Consider the following 14,111-nt stretch of genomic DNA (forward strand, 5'->3'; position numbering starts at 1 on the left):
GGCTGCAAGTCATTAAGGAAAAGCCTTGTCCACATGTGGGAATAGCCCCGAATCAGCCACCGGTGGTGGGCAGTCAGTGCAGCTGCAGAAGTGCTTGCCACTGGCGACCTCTGGAGCAAGCCAGGGTTTTCCCCTGCTAAGTTAATTGGGTTGGCCCTAGCCATCAGCACTGGTGCAGCTGCACCAGCTGCTGAATCAGGACAGCATTAGGCCTTAGACAGCATTCTGAACACGCAAGAAGGGAGCTTGGCTACTTCTTCTTTCCCCAGTTTATTTGTATACACACCCACCCACCGCCCCTCCCTGTTCACCGTATTAGGTGCCTGTCGTGCTGTCTGTTTGCTCTATGGGACACTGGGAGCACGTCCCCTCTGTGCTTCTGAGCCTGGACCTAGGGAAGTGGAGAGAAGGACCTGCAGTCTCTGGCCCAAACAATACTTGGCCCCTCTGCCAAGCCTGGCAATGGGGTGGGAGTGGGGTCAGTTTTTGTGGTATGGACACTTGTCCAGTCCGAACTGGCATTGGATCCAGCTTCTTAGATTCAGCGACTTTAAGGCCAGAAGGAACCGTTATGATCATCTAGCCTGACCTCCTGCACAGCATAGACCAGAGAACTCCCCCTCTGCCTCTCCCCGTGATCCCTGCAGCCCCCAGCAGAAAGATCTGAAATGGATCCATGCACTTGAATTGCCCTGCTCTATCCTCTTCCATTCACTTCTTGTATCAGAGGGGTAGCCATGTTAGTCTGGATCTGTAAAAGCAGCAGAGAATCCTGTGGCACCTTATAGACTAACAGACGTTTTGGAGCGTGAGCTTTCATGAGTGAATACCCACTGCGTCTGACGAAGTGGGTATTCACCCACGAAAGCTCACGCTCCAAAACATCTGTTAGTCTATAAGGTGCCACAGGATTCTCTGCTGCATTCACTTCTTGTCTCCCACAGGTTTGCAGCTCCTGGGTACAGTGAGATTTTTGCTATGACTGCAGCACAACCTGTCTCCACCCTTAGCCAGGACGCCACCATAGAAGACACTCCTGGGGTCTCCTTTCTCCTCTACATGCCATCAGCCCCAGAGCATCATGGGGAGCGTCAGTAGCCTTATCTCTGGCCACAGCTTTCACAGCAAGCACTGCCGGGCCTCCCAGTACAAGCTCCGCAAGTCGTCCCACCTGAAAAAGCTGAACAGGTATTCAGATGGGCTGCTGAGGTTTGGCTTCTCTCAAGACTCCAGCCACAACAAGTCCAGCTCCAAAGGCAACAAGAATGAGGACTTCTTTTACATCAAGGTCAGCCAGAAAGCCCATAGCTCCCACCGGACGGATTACACATCACTTTCCAGCGGGGATCTGGGCAGCCAGGCAGGGGCAACTGGCATGGACTTTGGCACACCCACTCCTCAGAAACTGATGCCATTTTCCAATCAGCTGGAACTGGTTAGTAACGTAGAGACCAGTCACACCCTGTCTAAGGCCTTGTCTGCACTGGGGGAATCACCCCAATTTCAGCCTGTGGAATAGCTAGTGGCATTAATGCAGCCTTTAGGGCAGACAGGCTGTCCTATTTGCACCAGTGGAGCTGCAGCTGTGCAAATACAGTAGCAGCATATAACCATTTGCCTTGTCTACATTAGGTGCAGCCACAGCGACGGCTGAAATCAGGGCAAATCTCTACAGCAGAGAAGACCTAGGGATGGGTGGGATATGACCAGTTGCAGATTAACTAAGGGAGAGCCCTTGATTACGGCAGCACAAGGGGTTAGGACTGTCAGCGTGACCCAGTGGTTAGAAAAGACTCAGAGTCAGGACTTAGGGCAACCAGACAGGAAGTGTGAAAAATTGGGATGGGGTGGGGGGTAACAGGAGCCTATATAAGAAAAAGACCCAAAAATCAGGACTGTCCCTATAAAATTGGGACATCTGGTCACCCTATTAGGACTCCTGGGTTCTATTTCCAGCTCTGCCACTGGTTGACTTTGGGAGAGTCACTTTGCTGAAACAAAATTCCCAATTCCACCAGCCGATTGAAGACCACTAGAGAGGTGCAGAATTGTTAAACTAAACCATTCTTGGGGTTTGACATTGAGATTTCATTACAAACTCCAAACCCAGACCAGTTTCCTGAGAAGCTTCGCTCAAGTTAGCCTGAGACTGGTTTATAGCTCCCAGATAGTCACTGTGCAGCCTCGGGGTTTCAGGTGGAAACCCTGGTGGCACTCAGCTGGTTGTGCTGAGTTTTGCACTGAGTTGCTGGCTTCATTCAGATTCAGACTGAAGCTCAGGAGGCAGGCAGGGAAACCTGTGTGGACTTAAAACCAAATAAAAGATTTGCCAGACCTCACTGTGAACTGAAACTGCCAGGATTCCCCCAGCCCTAATAGCTTCACGGCTGCTCAGTGTTCATGTGACTGAGGCCTGTGACATGACATAGCAAGCCAGCCCTGGTAACAATGAAAGTGAGAGAAAAGAGAAATAAAAACACTGTGTAGATCTGACACAAAAGAGGAAGGATGGTTGTGAGGTCACGGTGCTAGCCTAGCACTTCTGAGATCTGAGTTCAGTTCTTTGCTCTGCCACAGAATTTCTGTGTGGCCTTGGGCACATCCATTAGTCTTTCGCTGCCTCAGTTCTCCATCTGTACAGTGTAGATAATAGCAGCGTCCTACCTCACCGTGCATTGTGAGCATAAATACATTTAAAGATTGTGAGATGCTCATATACTATAGTAGCAGAGGGTATGTATGTACAACAAAGGCGAAACACAAGAGTCTATAAAGAGGAGACTTGAGGAAGATTTTTACAAGGCGGCTGCTACTCTTTAAACAAGAACTTGGTTACAAAGGAGCTGAGTGCTCCAGTCAAACTCTGATGTCCAGAGTCAGGAATTAGATTGATAGCAGGTCCCTGTCTGTGCCGCTGGAGAAGCTGCAGTTTACAAACAGCTTCCCTCTGCTCCTGCACTGAAACATTTCCATGACCAAGTGTGGCTTTAAGGGCCCTCACGGCAAAGCTCTTCTAGTGACAGGAATGAGCCAAACAATCCCTCCTAGGGACCCAGGCCAGCAAGGGAGCAAGGCCCTATGTAAACAGTAGTACACATTTGCCTCAGGAATCAGAGCTCGTGATCCCCAGATGGTCAAAATAATTAAAAGATTGGCCCAGTGCTACAGGACACAGGCTATCTACCCACTGGTAGTCAGCCCAAGAACATGGCTTATCCACTATTGCCAAACAATCTCTGGACCATGATCCCATGTTACAAGGCAAATAGTTTTGGGACTCCCCTCCCACCTAGCCCTAAAGAAAGGGAGAGTAGTCACAACACCCCAGTTATGAACCCAGGATCTAGTGATTACATCAGGGGCCTGTGAATCAGGGCCGCTGGGCTCTGAATCCTGCCCCTTGGTTTGCTATTTGCACCAATGCCAACTGAGTGTAACATGCCAGGAGATCAGAGGGATAGAGTTTTCTCCCTGCTTTGCCCTGGTGCAAATGACTGCACCAGGCACGGGGTACTGGGCGCCAGGGCTCCATTCCCTGCTTTGGGAGAGGAGTGTTCTCTGTTGGGGAAAGCAGGAGCCTGGGTTCTGTTCCCAGCTCTGCCTTTGAGTCACTGCGTGGTCCTGAGTAAGTTCCTGAACCTCTGGATCTTAGTTCCCCATATTGTCTAAAATGGGGGGAACGTCACCTCCCTCTTTTGGAAGGTACTTGAGATCCCTGAAAATATGACAATTATTTATTAACCAGCCAGCTACATTCTCCTTTTCAGTGACTGGGTTTGCTGCGTTCCCCCTGCATGTTCCCATCCCACAGCTCCAACCCTCATTGGGGTAGGCAGCAGCTCCAGGGGTGAGCCAAGAGAGAATGCTATCCCTTGGCTGAGCTGCCAGGAGCTGTGTCTGTCCCAGGGCACCGTCCGTCCAAGGAAGCAATGGGAGGAGAAGCCTGAGGTACCGCGAACATCCCTTCCCCTGCTGGCTGCACTGTTTAGACCCAGCAGATGCAGGGTATTTCAGTGCATCTAGGAACAAACAGCAGCCATGTCCTTGAGAGAGGAGAAGCAAAGGAAGCTCCCAAGGGAGGAGAGTGGCTAGAGGCTAAGCTGATTCCGGAACGTTGAACATCCCCTATCTGCTCCCCCAGTGCTCAGCTACTTACCTGCAGTGTTGCCAATTTAGTCCTTTTCGAACACCTCCCTCTAATTTCAGTTCCTGGAGACGCACTAGAACGCAGGCCAGCACAATTCCACAGGTGGGGATCTCCCTGCCTGCCTCTTCAGTCCGTAAGTGGGGCAGCCCTGCAGTGAGTCAGCCAACAGGATTCTGCTATGCTCTGGGACCCCCTTGCAGCCTCAGCTGCCAGGGACCCTGCCCTCATGAGGGTGGCATTGGAAAACCTACAAGGGATTAAGCAGAAAGGAGTAAGATCTGAGGCCTTGGGTACGCACTGATCAGAATCTCTCTTTTCTCTAGGGCCCAGAGAAGGGTGTTATAAGGCCAACTGCCTTCAAGCCAGTGATCCCCCGCTCAGGTGCAATCCTCCACTCCTCTCCGGAAAATGGCAGCCACATCTCCCAGCAGCTGCACCCTCCAGAGAAAGCTAAAGATCAAGAACTCAAGCCCATGTTGTGCTCTGGAGGTTTGTCGGACTCCGGCAGGAACTCTATGTCCAGCCTCCCAACCCACAGCACCACCAGCAGCTACCAGCTGGATCCTCTGGTCACCCCTATGGGGCCCATCAGCCGCTTCGGGGGCTCAGCCCACAACATCACCCAGTGCACTATCATACAAGACAGCAACATGATGAGCCTCAAGGCGCTGTCCTTCTCCGACAGCGGCAACAAGATCCTCAACCCTGGAAAAGCTGCCCACCACCACCACCACGAGAAAGCCTCCTGCATCCGGTCTCCCATCTCCACAGATGAGTCCACCATCCAGGAGCTGGAGCAGAAACTGCTAGAGAGGGAAGGGGAGCTGCAGGAACTGCAGTGCAGCTTTGAGGAGAAGGAGGCCACCTCCTGCCAGGCCTATGAAGAAAAGCAGAGGCGCTGCAAGGAAGAGCTGGAGGGGCTGAAGCAGAAATGCAACAACAAGTTCAAGCAAACCTCTCAGAAGATGCAGCGGACCCAGCAGGTGCTGCACCTCCAAGTGTTCCAGTTGCAAAAGGAGAGGAAGCAGCTTCGTGAGGAGCTGGAGAAGCTCATGAAGGAGCAAGACCTGCTGCAGACCAAGTTGAGGTCCTATGAGAAAGAGAAGACCAGCTTTGTCCCAGCGCTGGAAGAAACTCAGTGGGAGGTGAGGCAGTGCTCTGTTTTGAATACACAAGGGGGGCAGGGTCCAAATTGCTGTGACTGCAAAAATTAAAAAAATGGGTATGAGATTGCACTCACAGATAGGCATGGAGAGACAGTAACTGTGCAAACAGGTGATTGCACAGTTACCCTTTTTGGTGTCTACAAATGCTTCTGGCTGACCTCTTTCACACTGTCTGTCGCATTTATGAAGCCTCCAGCATTCTAGTATTTAGGCACCTAAGGCCCAAACTAGCGCTTACTGAAATAAATGTCAGTTGCCTTTGGATTAAGGGGGCTCTCTGGCTGCCAGCCTGTTTTTCTGTGCTCACATATACTGCACTGAACGTTGTCATGCTGGAGCAATTTGTGAATGTAGTTATCTGCTGTATGCGTGGATGCGTTATTTGTGGGCACAGAATACAGAGACTATGTCCTTTAAGACATTTTTATTGCTTGCCGGGCATGTGGAGGCGTTGTAACGTATTGATTTTGATTGATCCTGTGCCCCTTGTGACATCTTGGCATCTCACATCATTTAAAGACACAACAGTGACATTTTAAAAAACCCTGTTATTAAAATAATTCAGTTAATGAAACAGCCAATCACACAATTCTTCCAGATAGACTGTTTCCCCCTCATCCCCCAAGGAACTATAAAGCTGCTTTACTTACATGCTAAGTAACTACCTGGGCTTGACTTGGTCAATTTATCAGAGTATTAAAACCTTCCCACTGCATGCCTGTGTTTTATATAATCTCCTTATTGATCTGATACCTATTTTTTTTAAACGCTAAGCTGCTGAAGACTCAAGCAGCATTCCCCTCCCTGCAGCATGAATGAAATATGTTAACGTGTCCATTACAAATGGATGTACAGAGCCATTGCTATTGATGGACTAATCTGTACATTAGAAATGGCAGCTAATCAAAATTGATTTTAGCCCTTCCCAGCCCCATGTGCTGATTTGTTTTCATATTTCTACTGATTTGTTCCTAAACTGAAAACCCCAAAAATGAAAATCTCGGGGTGTGCCTACACCGAGCTGGGAGCAAGGCTCTGGGTCCAAGCTCACACTGTTCCCCGAAGCCTTTACCTGTGTTGCAACATTCACATAGCTGTGTGGAGCATGCTGGCGCAAGTCCCAGCAACACAAGCTTGTGTAGACATACTGTTAAGGGCCAGGTTTTCAAATTAGCCCTGTGCTTTTGGGTGAACGGTGGTTGCCGAGCCCTTGGAAATCTGGCTCTGAGGGAGATAGGAGCTCAGTGCCTACTGAATTTCAGTAGCATTTGAGTGCCTAGCCCCCATAGGCTCCTTTGACAATCCCAGCCTTGATCCTGACATACACTGCAGAGACCCAGCACAAAGTTTAGGCACTACATAAGCCCCACTCTGGGGACTGAGTTTCACCTCAGTGAAGCTATTTTTGGGTGTCACTGATCTATTTGCAATATTCAGGGATGGTGCCTGGGTCTAAAAGTCCAACGAATAGTGTAGAACTGTGCTGAGAGAAAGTTTCTCAGCCAGGCCTTCAGGTTTTATTCCCAGCTCTGCCATGGACTGGAATCGGATGGAGCATGGGTGAGCGACATGGTGGTTTTTGTACCACTTTGGTGTATGGTTTTTCAGCAGTGGCCCTAATGCTGGCTGGTTGGTGTCCACCCACAGGTGTGTCAGAAGTCTGGTGAAATCTCCCTCCTGAAGCAGCAGTTGAAGGACTCCCAGATGGAGCTCAATGCCAAGACAAGCGAGATCCTCAGCCTGAAAGCCCAGCTGAAGGATGTGAGGGGGAAGATGGAGGGACTGGAGATGAAAACCCAGGACCTGGAAGACTCCCTTCGCACCAAGGCCGTGGAGCTGGAGGTATGCGAGAACGAGCTCCAGCGCAAGAGAAATGAGTCAGAGCTGCTGAGGGAGAAGGTGAACCTGCTGGAGCAGGAGATTATGGAGCTCCGGACGGAGCTGACCATCCTCAAGGAGCAACGGAGCGATGGGAGGGATGGGATGGCCTCTGCCAGCCCAGCTGTGGGGATGATGGAGGATGTCCAAGCCCTGCAGGGGGATGTGGATAAGCTGAAGACGGAGCTGAAGGAGGAGAGAGACAAGAATGAGCAGATGACTTCTGGCTTCCAGCATGAGCGACAGATCTGGAAGGAGGAGAAGGAGAAGGTGATCCATTACCAGAAGCAGCTGCAGCAGAGCTACCTGCACATGTACAAAAGGAACCAGAACATGGAGAAGATGCTCCAGCAACTGGCTGCTGGGGGAGACGGCAGAGAGCCCATCGACCTGGATATCCATGGCACCGACGTCCCCTATGAGGACATCATAGCCACGGAGATCTAACGAGACTCGCTGCCTCTCCCCCGCCCCACCTCACAGCAGCGGGGAGGAGTGTCTCTTTCAGGCAAGGACTGAGCGGCACAGCCCCATGGGTCTGTTCATGCCAGACAGCCCATATACAGTTTGGATGAGCCATGTATGTGTTAGCCAAGCTGGTTGCCCAGCCAGCTCAAGAGCCCCTGGTGTGGCACCATGATGGTGCCCCAAGCTGCCTGTCATGTTGTGGAGGTGAAAAAAAGCAACTCCTGCTAATGGTGACGTGCTGGCATCTGCCCTTCGTGTCTGATGCTTCCTCATCAGGATGCTGGTCACCCACTTGTAGGACTGAGAAACAGGAGGTGGGGTGGGGGGGAGAGTTGGGGATTGGAACAGGAGTTTAGCAAATGATTCTGCAATCAGGGAATAAAGTGACACACTGGCCAAAATCTCCCAGGGGTGCAGAAGGGGCCATTGGGTCACAGTGACTGAGGAAACCGGCCCCCTCCAGTGTGTAACAAACACATTGGTCCAGTCCCTGGAAGAAAGTGGCCAGGGATACACTCCTCCTCCTGAGCACCACAGGAAATAATGCCTCATTTCAACCACTGAGCCCGGGCCCAAGGGCTAAGCAACACAATGAGCCAATCAAAAAATCTGTTTATCTTCCTCCAGGGGATTCTGGTGTCTAGGATTTGCAGGTTTTTAATCCCTCTGCAGCTTGAGTCCAGTGGAACCCATCCAGACTCCAGTCCCTACAGGCCAAGGTGGTATTTTTGCCATGCCAGAGACTTGGATTAGCATCTCAGATCTGCTTCTTCGCTCCTTAGGTTAACATGACCTCAAGAATGACCACCCAACTAGCTAGTTCAGGACCAGGGACCAAAGGAAGCCCCATCCATTTCTTCTTGGCTAGCAGGATGATGGTAAGTATGTTGGAGGAAGGTCTGGAAATTAGAAGATGCCTCCCTGTCTCTGACAGGGACGAGGATGAGGATGGATCCCGTGCCCTCAGACAAAAAAGAAACAAGTTCTTAGAACTGCCAGTAGGACCAATCTCCAGGGAGCCCTAGCTGACAGTGCTTATCAGTTCAGCTTTGTGCCGCCCCAAACTGCTTCATGCCAATGAGGCCATGACTTTAACAAGCCTGACTGTCTCGCCTCCAGAGCTGGTCAGAAAATGCTGAAAAAGAGTCTTCACAAAAAAACGTTGAATATTTCATCATAATTTTCATCCGGCAGGTTTCCAAAAGGAACCTTTTTTCACCTATTCTAAAGCTTTTGCAAAATGTTTTTATTGCAAATGTTCAGTTTTGAAAATTATGAGTTTAGAAAATTTTCAGCGTTTCAGTTTTAGAACCCAGTCCCTGCCCCCTCCCTCCTTTTGTCATTAAAAAGAGAAGGGGAGAAAAAGGGAGGGAAAAACAAAAACTGAAAACACCAAATCCACAAATGTTTGGTTTACAGGTTTCATTTAAAAAAAAAAAAACTACAGTTTTTTTTTTTTTTTTTTTACAAAATGATTTTTTTTTGCAAAGATTTCCATTTTAGGAAAAATAGCCACTTTCCAACTAAAATATTTTTTGTTTAACAGATTTTAACCAGTCCAGCTCAGCTCCTTGCTGCTTTTTGGGTCTGGTTGCCTGAGGAGGATGGGGGTAGTCTGTGCTTTTGGGAATTACAGACTTCCCACTTTTTACTGGGTGCATAAAATTCAAAGCCATGTAGCCAAAAGCACTCCTTGAAAAGCCTGCCCTGTGTTCTTCCCATCGTCTCTCTCATCTCAGAGCTGGGAGCTACCAAAATATCGGTCCATCTCATTTTTTCCATCATTTTGGTCATTTTTTTGTTTCTTTTTTTCCCTCCTCCCATTCCATGATCAGAGTTCAGGTTAGAAAGAAAGAAAGAAGCTTGGCCCTCAACAGCTGCTAAATATACTCTCATTACAGTTCAGATCCCCATATTTTATATGCCAGCCAAGCACAGGTGGAGTCAAGGCCAACTTGGCTACTGTCAAGATCCACCAGGTGGCAGCTGCTGGAGTTTGGCCATCACCTGTTTTAGATTCACTGGCCCAAGGGTCAATTGTTCCTAAAAAACACCTTCTAAATCACTACCAAATATTTACAGCTTTCTTTGGCTTCTTGGATTTTAGTGCTCATGTGGAAAAGAGAGAAAATCCCCACACATAGCTGAGCCAATGCACCTCGATCCTGACCTCCGTCTCTCCATGCTGTTCTAGCCATAAGGAAACCCACACCAAGGTGGGACTGCAGGTCTTGACCCAGAATAACCCCTGATATTGCAGTGCTGAACAGTCCCACCCTTCACTGCCATTGGGTCATATCCCTGACCCAGAAGAGCCTTTGGTACTGTGGTTCCCTCTTTGTCCTGCACGTGCACCTCCATCCTGACCTGCATCTCTCCATTATTCCAGTCCTGGGCCTCAGCAGAGGATGAATTGCATTAAGTCTCACATAGCTAGGGAGCGGGGTGGCTATGTGAACCAATGCTAGTGAATGATTAAACTGAGTCCTGGGAAACTTCTCTCACGTGACCTAATGAAGATTTGGAGCTCAGGGAGTTGATTCTCCATTGTCCTGTACTGTCACATTCACCAGGACAAGTGGGTGTGAAATGCTGCCATACCAGAATGGTAGTTGTCTACACCCATTTTGCACCAGCATAATAACTGCAAAAGATGCAAGGCAATGGGGGATCAGGGCCCAGGTTTCCAAGGGGAAAAGGCTACTGCATTAGCATTGACCCATCTTCTCCACATGCCAGACAGGAAGCTGGGTTTAAGGATCTACCCTCCAGAGTAAAAACATGCATAAGTTACCATTTCCAAACCACGCTCCTCTCTGGAGAATCCCCTCTGAAGCCAGTGTTGCTACCCTAGGGAGAAACCTGGCTCAGCAGGTATCGTATGTCAAGCTGGGAGGCAGCTTCCCTGCTCTCTCTGATTCCCCCACATCTTCCCGCCTATTGAATGCTGACTGCCTTATTATTCTCCTCCATGCCATTAGGTCAGTGGGTTCTAGGCACAGCTGGTGACAGGAGCTTGGAGGAGAAAAGGATTTCATTTTGTTTTGTAGCCCAGGGCTTAAATCTTCCTCCAGCCTTTCATGGGAGGATTACAAAACTCCAGCATGTAAACTAGCTCTGCCGAACTCAGCACCTGCCGAAAGCTGCTGCAAGCAAACTGGGCTTCATTGTCTTCACATTGGTGCCAGTTTGATCCCGTTGGGAGGGCAGGTCCTGCAATGAAATGGAATTCTCAGCCACAAGCCTCTGCATGCCTTTTCAGTGCATGGGGATTTTTAGTGCCCAGGAAAGCTAGCTCAGCAGAAGCTAGAAGCCTCTCTCCACGGAACAGGTACGGGACTGACAGCAGCAGTGCAGGAGTCCCTGACACGCTGCCTTCCCACCGTGCCCTCCGCTCCTCTAGGAATGAGAGGAGAGTTCAGTCTCCATGGTTCGCTGGTCTCTCTCCTAGCCAAGCCTGCCAATCAGGAGACCAGTCTGTGCCAATTGCAGTGGGGTCTGTAGTACAGTGGGAACATTAGTCCCCAATGGAACTGGGCCGAGATCCATCAAACTCCCTTCACGTGGGCTGGTGCACAGCCTCCAGTATTCAGCCACGACCCTCTGGGCATGAATTCAAACTGATGAGGTAGAGGCAGTCACCCCTGAGCCATCCACTTCCTAAGCCAAAGCTGGAGTTCAGCCAGTGGTCTGGAGGTGAATGGACTTTACATTCTATTTCCAGCACCTCAGCCTACCAGCTTCTAAACTCTGAAACCAATCTGTGCCTTGTTTTTTTTCCCCAAACAAAGAAAAACCAGGTGTCATACTGGAAACTATTTACATTTGGATCAACTGCAACAGGTAGGCAGCACAAGCTAGTCTTTTCCTCTGATGGGTTAGAGAAAAGGCTTTGGCCATTACCACCGTCCCATTTACTGTGCAGTCCCCAAAATCAGAAACCAACACTCAAGGGTAGGAAAAGGCCCAACCCATCCACCATGCATTGATTCTCCGTGACCCCTGCATGTTGTGTCATCATTTCCACCAACGCAAAGCCGCTGGGCTGGATTTGTATCCTGCAAACCAGCCCAAGTAAGAGGCAGCACTGATTAGGAAGAATTCCACATTTTAATGTGGTGCTGATTCCTTCTTTTTTTAATCAAAGGAAACAAGCAGTAAGAAAGTGGCACCAAGTGTCTGTGTTCAGCTTGCTCTTCAATAGCAAATCCTGGGCTGGAATTTCAGAGGTGTTGAGCACCCATGAATTGCACCCAAGTTAATGGAAGCAGCAGGTGCTCAGCACCTCTGAAAGATTGGGCCATGATTGTGATGTGAGAGATCCTCATGATTATAGGTAGGTAGGTAGTGCAATCCACAGATAAGGCATAGTATTACACAAAGCTTACCTCCCATTGGTGCACAGATAAGTTCAGGCATATTAAGGCTCTGAGCCTGCAACTGCACACATATGCTTTGTATCCAGTAACCCACATAGAGCCCCGTTGAAGTCTCCAGGGTACCACACAGGTGCAGATACAGGATTGGGAAGTAAATGATACATCTCTTCAGAGAGAGCGTCAAACTACAACATCTGCATCTGGATTCTGCACACCTAGAAGTTCAGGGTGGTTTTTGATAGACCCATTAGAAACATAACAGCTATTTATAAAATTTGGATCCAGTTTCAGATTTCAAACCCTAGGCTCTAGATGTTACCCATATCTTCTGAAAAGACAGGTTAGGATATAATTTGAACAAAAGAAAAACTATAATGGAACAAGACTACTCCGAACCTAAAGGTCAAGTCTTGTGATTTATCCTGGTCCCTTCTGGTACTACAATTTAGAATAATCCAGATTTCAGTCTGACCTCCTGCAGAACACAGGCCAGAGAATTTCCCCCCCAGCAATTCCTGCCTCTTGTGGCAGAGCTACAGCACACCTACTGAAGGCCAATGGGTAAGCGCCAGATGCAAATGGACCAAAAAATGCAAACGATACATCAAGCAAGAAGAGCAGAATTGTTCCTGACCCAAGATTCCTTGACTAGTTTTCCACAAGGCACCAGCTCATGTCTCATTAAGGCCCTGCTCCTTCCCCATTTAAGTCAACGGGCATAGTCCCATTGACTTCAGTGGCACCCCATGGGAATTCTTGTGTCACCAGCCCTGTATCTTCCACAAGCGCTGTACAATGTGATTGACTGGAGATGCTGCCTTTGCACAATGCCGTGTTTGTCTTTGACCGTACGCGTTGCCAATGTGTCACTCTTACGCTGTCCCACCCCCCCAAGGGGAGAGGCCAGGTTTTAGTCTGTATAGATTAGATATTACCTTTTTTTCTGCAGGTTTTTAGATGTTATTTCTGGTGACTGATGTAAACTATGGTAATTTTATGTTTTTATTTATATTATAAATAAATTTTGTAAAACCTATCCTCATTCTCTCTAAGTGGTATTTTTAATAGATTTTTCGCCCAGAAGGGACCACTATGATCATCTAGTCTGATCTCCTGCATCTAGCCCAGCAGCCTATGGTTGAATAACCAATCATGAAATTATAATCTAAATAGACAAGACAGACAAAGGAAACATTATTATCCCCATTTTACAGATGGGGACCCGACGCCCAGAGAGATTACGGGACAGATTTGCAAAAGTATTTAAGCGCCTAAGGATGCAGATAGGTGCTTTGGAATATCCCAAGGCACCAAAGTGCTTTTGAAAATCCAGCTAGGTGCCTATTTGCCTCTTTAGGCACCTAAATACCTTTGCAAGTGTGGCCATAAGTGACTTGCCCAAGATCAGACAGGGATTCTGTGGCAGAGATGAGAATTGAAACCAGACCGCCTGAGTCCGTGGCCAGTACCGTAACAGTTCTTCCTCAACTTTAAATGAGTGCTACTTCAGCAGCCTCAAATTGTCCAGTCTGACTTACATCACAGCAGCCGAGGTTGCTAGAGGAAAAAGCTAGGAAAAGATCATGCAGTGATGCATGGATGCAGAGAGAGATTTAAAACAATATGTGCAGTGACATTTTAAGTGGCATGTACATTGGCAGAATCAATCCATGAACCAAACATCCTCCTAAATATTAAACCTAATTCCAAGAGTCTCTTGCCTGTAGCCAGCATTGCATCCTCTCTAGCACACAGTGGCTTGTTTTGAAATGCCACAAGGTCCCACTGGAATCCAGGCTCTGGTTGTGATGGACAGGAGCCTAGATCCTCAAAAGTATTTAGGCTCCTAACTTTCAGGATCTGGGACAAAGTGCCTGGAGAAACACCACCTCTACGCAACAGGAGAGTTCAGTCTCCATTTAGTTTTTAGGCCACTTTTTATTTTTCCCTCTGCTGTGTTTGTAAGGTTGCTCCCAAGTGCTGGAGCTGCATGCAAATTCTGATGACTGGGGGCTGCCGCTATCATGGATTGGTTTGGGGGGATGGAGAGGAAAGAGCAGAGATTAGCACGCC

General features: G+C 48.7%; 1 protein-coding gene across 2 annotated transcripts in view; it reads left to right on the forward strand.

Annotated features, from left to right (window-relative positions):
• LZTS1 (leucine zipper tumor suppressor 1) overlaps nucleotides 1-13,074 on the forward strand; it is a 43,414-nt gene extending 30,340 nt beyond the window's left edge. For both annotated transcript variants that reach the window (XM_032806048.2, XM_032806049.2), the window contains exons 2-4: nucleotides 945-1,435; nucleotides 4,471-5,292; nucleotides 6,961-13,074. In XM_032806048.2, coding sequence (XP_032661939.1) covers nucleotides 1,082-1,435; nucleotides 4,471-5,292; nucleotides 6,961-7,638 — 1,854 coding nt within the window. In that variant the 5' untranslated portion in view covers nucleotides 945-1,081 and the 3' untranslated portion in view covers nucleotides 7,639-13,074. The remainder of the gene's footprint in view (nucleotides 1-944; nucleotides 1,436-4,470; nucleotides 5,293-6,960) is intronic.
• The last annotated feature ends 1,037 nt before the right edge of the window (nucleotides 13,075-14,111 follow it).

The sequence above is a fragment of the Chelonoidis abingdonii genome, chromosome 2, assembly GCF_003597395.2.
Source record: "Chelonoidis abingdonii isolate Lonesome George chromosome 2, CheloAbing_2.0, whole genome shotgun sequence".
In the NCBI taxonomy this organism is placed as follows: Eukaryota; Metazoa; Chordata; order Testudines; family Testudinidae; genus Chelonoidis; species Chelonoidis abingdonii.